The 12,280-nt window shown below is 47.7% G+C and overlaps 1 protein-coding gene across 2 annotated transcripts in view; it reads left to right on the top strand.

Moving 5' to 3' along the window:
- The window catches only part of TBL1X (transducin beta like 1 X-linked), a 238,961-nt gene that overhangs the window by 215,770 nt on the left and 10,911 nt on the right, over window positions 1-12,280 (top strand). For both annotated transcript variants that reach the window (XM_049872301.1, XM_049872300.1), the window contains exons 12-13: window positions 5,018-5,139; window positions 11,809-11,883. In XM_049872301.1, coding sequence (XP_049728258.1) covers window positions 5,018-5,139; window positions 11,809-11,883 — 197 coding nt within the window. The remainder of the gene's footprint in view (window positions 1-5,017; window positions 5,140-11,808; window positions 11,884-12,280) is intronic.

Genomic DNA, 12,280 nt, shown 5'->3' with positions numbered 1-12,280 from the left:
GCTACAAGTCTAAATGAGATGTTGGCAGTGCTGATTCTTTGTGAGGGCTCTGTGAAAGAGCCTGTTCGGTGCCCCTGTCCCAGCTCCTGGTGGCTGGGTGTTCCTTGGTTTGTAGACACAGCAGGCTTATCCCTGCCGCTGTCTCCACATAGCCATCTTCCCTCTGCGTCTCTTCTTTAATAAGGTCTCCCTCCACTCAGCTAGGATTGAGCCCACTCTCATTTAGTATGACTTCATATTAACACAACTGATAACCTCTTTAAAGACCCTATTTCCAAGCAAGGTCTTACTCATAGGTACCAAGGGTTACGACTTCAACAAAGCTCTTTTTTTGGGGGTGGAGGCAGGGGACGAATCCTTCACGGTGACATTTAGTTCATTCACAGTGTTGTATAGTCATAACCGCCATCTAGTTGCGGAACATTTTCATCACCCCAGAAGGAAACCCATGAAGGAGACGCTCCCCATTCCCACTCTGACTTCCAGGCCCTGGAAAGCCAACCTGCATTGTTTTCGTCTGTGTGTGTATTCCCCATGCCCAACTCCTGCTGCTCTGTGCTCTGGACTGTGCAAGCCAAAGCAGCTACCAAGTGAGAACATCGTTCCTGGTGGATTTCTGTCGCATTTGGTGTAAATGCCAAAGCCATCCCTCCCTTTGTCTTCTGGAGGGATCCGGTGACAGGCACACAGCCCTAGAATACCAGGCGTGCCCACCTGTGTGGTGGGAGGGATGTTTGTGATACAGAAGCTCCAGCTCCTACTTGTCAGAGAGCAGTATGTCTGAGATACACGTAGGTGAAGACCCTTGTTTATAAAGTCACCACACCATACTGTTGCCCCAAGCATTCCCAGGACCCCCATGGAAGGGCTTTCCATCAGCTGGCCCTAGAGGACCATAGACCACATGATTCTTCTGTGCTGAGTGGCCTGCGTTTTGCTGCCCATGGGACTGGCCCACATCCCAACACCTGGTCAGGATGTTCCAGGTGATATTTGCTCTTGTTCGGTGTCAAGCAGTGTGGTAGGGATTACTCAAAATGGAGGAACGAAGAATTTTGCTTTTCCAGGTGAACTGCAGATGGTACAAGGTATGAGGGCACCTTGTCTTAGGAGCCACAGGCCTATCACTAAATGGATGACCTGAGAAATTGCCTTGACCCGTTTGGTTTTCTGGGGCTGTCCTCAGTCATCGTCAGCAGTAAGCATTAGGTAAAGGCCTAACTCTGAAATATTGCAAGAGCGAGGAACAAACTATTGATACACGTGACAAGTTGAATGGCTCTCCAGGGCGTTCCGTTGTGGTTGTTGGGTGCCGTCTAGTTGATTCCAACACATGGTTGACCTGATGTAACACAGTAGAAGGGCCCCAAAGGGTTTTCCAGACTGTAATCTTTTGTGAGCAGATGGCCAGATCGTTCTTCCACAGGGCTGCTGGGTAGGTCCCAATCACCAGCCTTTCAGTTAACAGCTGAGTGCTTAACCATTGCACCACAGGGGCTTTCTACCGAGTGAAAAAAAACAATCTCAAAAGGTCACAAACTGTACGATTCCATTTGTAGAAGAGTCTCAAAATGACAAAATGATAGAGGTGGAGAACAGGTCAAGGACTGCCAGAGGGTGGTAGGTGTGACTATAAAGGGGTGGCATGAGGGAGATGGTGTGGGGATGGAATGGTTCTGTATCCTGATGGCGGTGGTGGTTACACAAATCTGCATTTGCAATAAAATAACATAGGAGTGTACACACACTTTGTACCAATGTCAGCTTCCTGGTCTTGGTAGTGTACCATGGTTACATACAACATACATAAGACGTAACCATTGGGGGAAACTGGGTGAAGGGTACCTGGACCTCTCTGTACCATCTCGCAACTTCCTGTGAAACTTAATTATTTTTTAATTTAAAAAAATATTTTTTTAAAGTATTAAAAGAAAACATCTAGCTATGCCCAGAATGGTGCTGGCTGATAGACTTCATTGGTCCACGTGTGGGCAGGGAGGGTGCACAGACCCCCAGAACAGCTCAGCACTGTGTCATGTCATTCATCCGCACGGCCACTGCAATCATACGAGGCTCTGAGGGTCCTGGTGTCCTAAAGGGCAACTCAGAATGGGTCAGCCCTCTGACTACAGAGGTTCCCCCTCTTTGGATTGCAAGGCTCAGCAGACATTACATCTGTGTCCCAGTACTAGTCGTCATCCCCTGAACAACCCTCCTCCCATCAGATAGTCACATCTCCAAGTATACTAATAGCAGCCCAGAACGCAGAGACCGCCACTGGAATCCATCGTTTACCTCATAATAACCGAGAGCAGCTGCAGGCTCTGTCTTCCAGTTTATGGATAGTATCGTCATTCCAACTAAGAAGCAGCTGCAGGCTCTGTCCTCCAGCTCACAGATCTGATCCTCATTCCAAGACCAAGCAGCAGCTGCAGGCTCTATCCCCCAGGTCACGGATCATCATTCCGACTGAGGTGATTGTTCCCTTCAGACCTGTGGGCGCATGCAGGAAACCGTGCCAGGAACCGTGAGGCTGTGTTTAAACACTCTGCTAAGGTGTGACAGAGAGACGACTTCTGCCCTGGGGGTGTATGCTGTGGAAAAAGCCTCTGCTGGCTCTCAGCCAAATCCTTGCAGGCCCATACTCCCCTGGGGATGGAGGTGAACATGGAAGCTGATGGGATCCCTGCAGTTCTGGAAGTTAGCCACGTGGAGGGTTGCACCCCCTATTTAAAGACTGGGAACGGAAGGGGCGGTGCAGTTGTTACTGAACACAGTGCAGCTGGGAGGGACATTGGTAGTCAGTATATCCAACCTCTTAGAAGGGAGTCGGCAACCTGCCGCCCAAATCCGTCCCGCGGCCTGTTTCTGTAAATAAAGTTTTATTGGAACACAGCCATGCCTGTTTGTGTACGTATGGTCTGTGGCTGCTTTGTGTAGAGTTGAGTAGCTGCCATAGAGACCGATGGCCCCATAGCTGAAAATATGTACTCCCTGGCCCTTCACAGGAAAAGTTGGCCAGCCCTTGTCGTGTTTTAGATGAGAACACTGCACCCAGGGAGGTTATGTGATTTGGATTCTACCTTGGTTTCTTCCCCCCCCAAATCCTGCTGCCTCTCCTTTTTTCTTTCTCAGATGTGTTTCCAAGCAAATGTGATACATGCTGGAAAGGGTCCCAGCTGTGTGTCAGTCATGCTGGCTCTGTGTTGTCCACTGCTTGGCTGATCATGAACCAAAACCAGGGGCTCCCAGGGACTAACAGCCCCCAGTGTCTGTTGACTCCTAGTGCTTTAAGTGACATCATTTGAAAAATGGGAATCATGGTGGCCTGTAATGGGGTGTCATGAGGTATTTTTTACAGACCCATCAAGTGTGAAGGAGAGTGGGGAGTCCCTACGCCCAGTACCGGCAGGTCAGCCCAGAGACCGACCTGCAGCTGGGGACGCCAAGCCCAGCAGCTGTGCCACGAGGGAGGCCTTCCTCATGTCCAACTGGTTGCCCCAGCTCTGGGCTTTAGCAGAAAAGAGGAAAAGTCACAGCAGCACTTGGACACTGAGGGGAAAGGCAGGATTTCCACATTGACCGTGTGTGGAGTCAAGGGCAAAACATGTTGTGAGCAATGGAGGTGGAGTGAAAACCCACATTGTGCCTTGCATAATGGAGAAAGCAAATGGTGATTAGAGAAATAGATGAGTGGGGCTAGCCTCGGCAGGCTGGTGGAGTTGGTGTGACCTTGCCTCCTCTCCTGAGGACATCTGTGGAGCTCACTCAATGCCAGGGCCCATCCTGACTGTGCAGACTCCTCCCCAGACACAGCCTCCTCCGCCCTGCTTACCCCTCGTCCCTCCTGCCAGCACCACCCCCAGTGGAACTAGGCTTTCTGTACCTTGCGGAATACCTCACTCAGTGGAGGGGCAGTTGGGAGGGAGGTTAATGTAATCGGGATCCTAAAGGCCAGCACTACTTTTCCCTCCCCATCATTGTATATAAAAAGGAACTGAGACCCCCCTAGAAACTCCTCTTTGTGGCCCAATTCTAAGAGGAACCTTTGTCCCTCAAGGGACCCTGCATAGGCCAACTGCATGTCCACTGACAGGTGGGTGGGGCTAACCTGGGTTAATGAAAGGCCACAGTGTATGGTGTCAGTAGAAGCAGGTTCATTTGCAGATTCACATTCAAGGAATATTTTCGGGCCACAGAAAACCAGTAAGAGCAAATGCCCCGACTTGAAATAACCAGAACGTGCAACTCTTTCCTAAAGGGCAATTATTTTGCCACCTCACTCTCATTCTCTAAGATAGTGGAAACCAGGTTCTTAGAATAGAATGTGTATATGTTTATATTCTGGAAATTATTTCCCAAAATGTGGGCAAAGCTGCACGTAAGTTCATAAATGAAGCTGAGGTCATCTGAAGTCCTTAAAAAAAAATTGCTAAAAATGCACTAGATTGTGTGGGGAAAAATCGATCTTAAGGACTCTTTTGAGTAAGAGGACCTCTGGAACCTGTCCTGTGTTCTTGAAGCTGAGACTGTAAAATGAAAGAATTTAAGGAACGTGGAAAGTACAGTCGATGGAATGCATTAATGTGTTGTGGGAGACTTTTTAATTAGAGGATCTTGAGCATAAGATAGGAAGTTACTTTTCTCTCTTTTTTTCTCCTCCCTGTCTATAACAAAATTAACCCATCACAGCAATATTCCTGGAAGCAGAAGCAGGCAGTCACATACTTATCACTTAAGCCTTTCTATCACGAACACCAGAACGAGAAACACTGTACACCCTAGATCACAAGAGGAGCACCAGGGTTTCCCTGCAGAGGCGTTTGGTCATCTCTCTGGATGTAGACGGAGAAGGTCTTTAAGGTCTTTGAAGGAAAGGAGCTGTGTACAAGCTGGGAATATCTGTCACCATGTTATTAGATAAGGCCTCTTGACTGCTCTTACATGTGCTGCTCCAGCTGAGCTCTGTGCACCACTAATAGACGCCAATGTCTTCCCTGTGTTCCCTGCCCCACAGCCCCAGCTCTTGACGTAGACTGGCAGAACAACACTACCTTTGCCTCCTGTAGCACGGACATGTGTATCCACGTGTGCAGACTCGGCTGTGACCGCCCAGTCAAAACCTTCCAAGGACACACAGTAAGTGGGAATTCTGATGACTGGACTCGAGTTCGTGAGAAGTGCTGGGAGGTGGGAGCTGTTTCTTTTATACCTAGAATTCAAAGGCGCTGCCTCTCAGCAGGATTGCGGGGTGGGCAATGAGGAAGATCAGCCCCCGCTTTCTAGGGATACTGTACTACAGCCCGCCTTTCCCGGTTTAGCCAGACGTTCTTGTGTCTGGATATGATGCTTGAAACTGTGGCCACCATCTTGTTACTACCAAGAATGGCAAAGTGGAGAGATGGTACCTCTGCGGGAAGAAGGAGCTCTGGTGCCGCACCAGTTAAAGCACTCACTCGGCTGCTAACTAAAAAGTCGGCAGTTTGAACCCACCAGGCACTCCGTGGGAATAAGATGTGGCAGTCTGCTTCCATAAGGTTTTGCAGCCTTGGAAACTCTTTGGGGCGGTTCTGTTCCATCGTATAGGGTCGCTATGAGTTGGAATCAACTCGATGGCAGTGGAGTGGGTAGCCCAAAAGGTCCACAGTTAACTTTAAAGCAAAGACGAGAAGACAAGAGGGCAGGGAAGCTAGAGTACTGGAGACAGAATAACCAGAATGCAATTAAAGAGAACGTTGACACGTTTCAAAAAATATAACTAACGTCACTAAACAATTTGTGTAGAATTGTCAAATGGGAACCTAATTTGCTGTGTAAACTTTCACCAAAAACAGAACAAATTATTATTTTAAAAGAAAAGGGCACTGTGGCTGCAGACCAGTTCTTCTACAATCTAGTGCTGGCTGGCTATCCCAGCTGGTTGGCTTAACCCAGATATAGGTAGGCAGTGACATTCTTAATGATAAGTTTGAGTTGAGAATCCGAGTGAAGGAGGGTTATGCCACCCAACAGACATTATCGTCTTTCTAAAGAGTTTTTTTATTAACATAAATTACGTTATGCCACTTCCTACTTCTATGCGTATGTACATACACATGTATATAAATGTTTAGAGTTCTTGTATCTAGTCCCCTCTTCAGTCGATATTCTACAGTGATTCTTCTAAAAAAAGATAGGATCATGTTATTGCTCTGCTTAATGAAACATTTGAAGGCTCCTTGTAGCCCACTCCAATAATTGATGGGAAGTAAGAAAGTGAAGCCAAGGCTGACGGAGATTCCCCTAAACCAAGTTTGACTCATCTATAGCATATCTCCCAAAACACGGACAACCTATGGAAGCACGCTTGTGTGTAAATGTCATCTGTCATATATCTCAATAGAAGAAAAGATTGAGCGCTTCAGTCTGCTGGATAAAATCCAGATTTTTTGCATAGACTTCCACCTCCAGCCCTAGCAGAGTAACTGGTCTCAGACTTTGTCTCTTACTAAGAGCAACCATAAAACTGGACAAAATGCAGGAGGCAACAGTGTCCAGGCATTGGACAGCAGGCAGAGCAGGGAGAGAAAGGAAATGCCCAAGGTGAGCTCAACATTTGCCCTGGCTCCACTTTCCTTTGCAGAGGAGCCCACTTAGTCTTGCTCTCCCAGAGCCAGGGAAGGCAGAGATTGGAGTTCAGGACTGATGAAGCAGCTGGAATTTGCAGAGCAGGGTTTTGGAAAAGATAGAACTGAGCCATCCCAGAGAACAGGGGCCTCAGAAGGCTGCGTGAAGTTGTTTGTAGATCTTGGCCAACTTCTGAGCTGCAAACACACAGGGCAAAATTCCAGGAGGCCTGCAGAGAGTGGCTACTATAGAAATGAGAAGTAAAGAGGACATGAGCATTTATGCAGTGCTGGGAGGCATTGGAATTCCAACCAAGCTGTAGTGGTGAGACTGAGCACCTCAGAGCCCAGAAACAACACACCTTAGGAATGAGCATCTTACCCTAGAGTAAGGGCCATGCCCAAGGTGTAAGAACAAACCAAAATCGACATGCCCTAACAAAGAAATCCAAGCCTGACGGGGTTATTTAATTGCTTGCCAGAACAAAACACCCTTTAAGAGAAAATGAAAATAAATGAGAAAAAAATTCAGGCTCCCTACAATGTAACTTCCACGGTGTCCAGCATATAACAAAAAATTACTAAACACACAAAGAAACAGGGAAAGGTGACCCATAGTTTATCAAAGGGGAAAAAAAATCACTAAAACTAACCCTGAGATGATGACCCAGATGTTAGAATTTGCAGCAAAGATTTAGATACTGTAAAAATGTACAAGATCGTAAAGGAAAAGATGGTCATAACTGGATAGGTAGGGAATCTCAGCCAGAGAAAGGAAAACTAAACAATCAGCGGTAATTAGAGAACTGAGAAGTATAATACCTGAAAGAAAAACCTTAGTGGAGGGGCTTAACAGCAGATTGGAGATTACAGAAGTAAGATTAGTGAGCCTGAAAATAGATCAGAGAAATTTTACTTGTACAACACATGTGTAACAGGAGTGTCAGAAGGAGAGATAAAAGCAAGTGGAAAAGAACAATTATTTGAGGCAATAATGGGCACGTTTTCCCAATTTGGTGATAAACATCAACTTTCTATCTAAGAAGCTCAGCAAACCCTAAGCAGAATAAATAGAAAGAGAACTGCACCTATAGGGTCACTATGAGGCAGAATTGACTTGATGGCAACAGGAACAGCCTGCTTTTAAGACGTTCTCTTTATTACTGATTTTTAGCACGTTTCACTACAATACACCTAGCCATATTGTAGTGAAACGTGCTAAAAATCAGTAATAAAGAGAACGTCTTAAAAGCAGGCTGTTCCTGTTGCCATCAAGTCAATTCTGCCTCATAGTGACCCTGTAAGACAGAGTAGAACTGCCCCTTAGGGTTTCCAAGGAGCAGCTGGTAGATTCAAACTGACCTTTTTGGTTAACAGTCTGAGCTCTTAACCATTGCGCCACCTGGTCTCCAAACAAAACAAACCTGTTGCTGTTGAGTCAATTCATAGTGACCCTATAGGACAGAGTAGAACTGCCCCTTAGGGTTTCCAGGGAGCTACTGGTAGATTCAAACTGCTGACCTTTTAGGTTAGCAGCTTGAGCTCTGAACCACCGCACCACCAGGGCTCCTACAAGCAACCAGAGGGGGGGAAATGTCACACAGCAACACTGAACAGCAGCTGGCTCCTCATCAGATTTCTTAGCGTGGCTTACCATGCAGGTAGCTCCATCTGTCCCTTGTGCCTCAGTCTTCTTGGAAGACCACTGCCTGTCTCACCTCTGCCTGGAATGCTCCCCGACCTTAGACTCTTGCACAGCACCCCGTGGTCTGACACAAAATCCTTCCATCTTCCCAGACCCCGTTCAGACGTCCTCTTCTCTGTAGCTTCGTCTAGAATCCCCGGGCTCCCACCCAGGTCCCCATTTGTCCATGTGGGCACCTCAGTCTTGACCTGGCAATGGCAGGCAGTGCTTGCTTGTTGATGCTTCTGGCTCTTTCAGGAGATGCAGAGGGTATCAAGGAAGGGATCCGTTGCTTTCTCCTTTCTCCCTTTCAGCACCAGGAGTGTCATGAAATGTTATGAATTGAGTCAGAAATCTGAAACCCTCATGTTAAAGCCCGGGGAGAGGATCCCCAGCCCGGAGCCACGCATTTTAGCAAGAATTCCTTTGTCCTCCCAAACCCACTGCCATCGAGTCAATTCCAACTCATGGCGACTCTATAGGGCAGAGTAGAACTAGACCTGCCCCATAGAGTTTCCAGGGAGCGCGTGGTGGATTCAAACTGCCGATCTCTTGGTTAGCAACCACAGCACTTAACCACTACGCCACCAGGGTTTCCCCTTTGTTCTCAGCGCTCGCTTATTTCCTGTGTACCTTCCCAGCGCCTGCCCCAGTGGGAAAGTGCTGTAGAGTGTAGGCATTCATTGCCTTCCTAGCATCTCTCTGTGGCTATAAACTCTGACCCTTCTCTGTATTTTTTGGTCTAAGCTTGTTTCTCCTCTAATCCTAGGCCTTCCCTTCCTCAGCCAAGTGAATCCAGCCAAGCTGTTGATACGGCTGCATTTTCGAGCTAACCCCCTCAAGACTTTCCCCGTATCACACCCCTGGGCCCTTTAAATGGTCGTATTGCAGCCAGTCATCCTGAACAAAACAGGAGTGCAACATACTTGAGCCTATTTCTTCCCAAGACCTTTCAGGCGTGTCTGAGTGCTTTGTGTCCTGGGAATTGTGCCTTGAGTTGCAGAAAAGAAAAAACAAACCAGTTGCTGTGGTGCCAGTCCTGACTCAAGGAGGTCCCACGTGCGCCAGAGCAGAGCTGGGCCCCACAGGGTTTTCAGTGGCTGATCTTTTGGAAGTAGGTCGCCAGGCCTTTCTTCTGAGGCTCTTCTGGGTAGACTCAAACCACCCGCCTTTCAGTTAGCAGCCCAGCTTGTTAACCATTTGCACCACCCAGGGACTCTGTGATGGAGGGAAGGAGGGTCAGAGAACTCCTTTCCGAAAACAAACCATCCCACCCTGGAGGACTGAGGTGGTTCCGCTGCAGACAGTAAGTGTGACCAGATGCACACTCCAGGCCCGAGGAGAACTGCCCACGCTGCCTTTGTCCACGCTGAGCCATCCCTGGTCAGCGCCTCTCACCAGCCCCAGGTGCTCTTGGGGTCCTCCTAGACCCTCTATCACACAGACCCCTCTTCGGTCTGACCACGTCGTCCTCCCCAGCTCATGCTCCTGGACTGTAAGCCTCCTGCTCCTCCTCCTGGTCCATCTGCCATCGGTGCCATGTGGAACCAGACGTGGCCTTGTCACTTCTCTGCTTAACGCCCTTCAAAGCTCAGTGTCCTCACAAAGTTAATGTGACCATATAATTATGATCCAAACCAGGGCACTTATGCATCTTGAAAGTGATTCTAAAATTAAGCGTGAGTGTGAAATTAGTTACAGGTTGAGTGATGGTACAAATGGTTTGCGCTCCACAGCTCACCTAAAGGAGCCCTGGGGACACAGTGGTTAAAGCAGCCGACTGCAAACCAAAACATCGGTGGTTCGAAACTACCAGCAGTTCCACAGGAGAAAGATGAGGCAGTCTGCTTCCGTGGAGATTTACAGCCTTGGAAACTCTATCCAGTTGCTATGAGTTGGAATCAACTCAATGGCAGTGGGTTTGGGTTTTTTTGGTACTAACCTAAAGGTTGGGGGTTCAAACCTACTCAGCAGCACCGTGGAAGAGAGACCTGGCAATGTGCTTCCATGAAGATTACAACCAAGAAAACCCATGAACCGCAGTTCTGCTCTGTAACACATGGGGGCACCATGAGTTGGAATGGACTTTAGGGCAGTGGTTTTTTGTTTTGTTTCTGGTTTGTGAAATTAGTTCATTGGTAGGTTGGACAGCAGGCGTGCATGGGACTGTCCCCGCCACCAACACCACAGGTCCCATTGGACCCTCACGTGCCCACTGTGTCTGCGCTTCACCCAGCTCAGCACCCATCCCCACCTGGTGACTCCCAGGCAGTTCCTTTGTAAATTTCTGCTCTGTTCTCCCTTGATTGATCACCTGGTGGGGTCGCCATATCCTCCAGGATTTAGCTGAGGGACCACCTGGCCTCTGGGCCTGGAAAACTACCTGGAAGCTCATTCCTTCCTGCTCCGTAGCAGCCAGAACCACCTGTGAGAACCCAGCTTTTGCGTACTATGGCTTTTTATCTACTTGCCTGTTTGCCCCAGATTGCGAGTCCCCCTACCCCACCCAGGCGAGGATTGTGTTTTTCCGACTGTGCGCGTATTCCTAGCAGTGACCAAAACCAAAAACCAAACCAGTTGTCATCAAATCGATTTCGACTCATGTCGGCCACGTATGTGTCACAGTAGAGCTGTGCGCTGCGGGGTTTTCAGAGGCTGATTTTTTCAGAAGTAGATTGCCGGGCCTTTCTTCCGAGGAGCTGCTGAGTGGACTGGAACCACCAACCTTTTGGTTACCGGTCGAGTGTGTTAACTTATTTGTGGCACCCAGGGACTCCCCAGCAATGAGCATGCACATCCAATTTCTCCCCTACATCTGTTTGTCTGCGTGTGTGTTTATGAATTGTGGTCCCAACACCTCCAGCCTGGGTTAGTCCCTCATTTTGTGTTGAACTCTTACAGACAGAGCCTTCATTTATTTATGATTTTTCATTCCACCACTCCGCTCCCCGGTTCACCACAAAAGAGAAATATTTGGTACAGTCGTAGACCAAAGCAGTAACCGTTGTATTAAGAGTGCATACGGAAGTGAATTTGAAAGTCTGGTCTTAAAATAACTCTGGTTTTATTTACACATTTATTTTATGTAAATTCTTTATTTTGGGTGAGTCTTTTTTTTTTTTTTTAATAGATATGGATGCGGGTGGCTGGTTATGTATGGTGTATGGCTGTGCTTTTATATATCAATGAGAAAAGCAAAGTGAGAAAAACAGGGAAATCAAAATAGTCTGTTTGCAAAGAAGACAAGGGTGCTACTGCCCCCTGCCGTACAGCTGTGTTACCTACTCACAGACCTTTCTTTTTTTTTACTTTGATGTAAATATGTACGGCAGAATATATACCCGTACAAAAATTTGTACATGCACAGTTCAGTGTCACTGATTGCATTCTTCGAGTTGTGCGACCATTCTCACCCTCCTTTTCCAAGTTTTTCCCGTCCATTAACTGTCTAAACTTTCGATTTGGTCACAGACCTTCATTTCTTTTTTTTTTTTTTTACAACTCTTTGCTCTCTTTCAGAATGAGGTCAATGCAATCAAGTGGGATCCTTCTGGAATGCTGCTAGCATCCTGCTCCGATGACATGACGTTAAAGGTAAAATCGCCTGAAAGAGCAGGCTGTCCGTCCCACACACCCGATGCCCACAGACGCAAGCTTGACACCCACTGCCACTTTGGGGTTTTATTTTGTTACTGCACACAGGTCCTTCCTCTGTAATTCTTTCACATTGCGAACTCGATTATTGGAGTCCCTGGGTGGTGCGAATGGTGAATGCTTTTAGCTGCTAACCAAAAGGTTAGAGGCTCGAGTCCACCCAGAGGTGCCTGGCAGTCTGCTTCCAAAGGATCGCAGCCATAGAAAACCCTGTGGAGCACAGTTCTACTGTGATGTACACGGGGTCACCATGAGTTGGAGTCAACTCAGCAGCAACTGGAAGGAAAAATACAAACCTGGTTATTAGCTTGCGTCCAGTTAACTCCTGTTTATCAGC

This window comes from Elephas maximus, chromosome X (genome assembly GCF_024166365.1).
Source record: "Elephas maximus indicus isolate mEleMax1 chromosome X, mEleMax1 primary haplotype, whole genome shotgun sequence".
In the NCBI taxonomy this organism is placed as follows: domain Eukaryota; kingdom Metazoa; phylum Chordata; class Mammalia; order Proboscidea; family Elephantidae; genus Elephas; species Elephas maximus.
The sequence above is the reverse complement of the archived record's forward strand: the minus strand, read 5'-3'. Positions and strand labels throughout refer to the sequence as shown.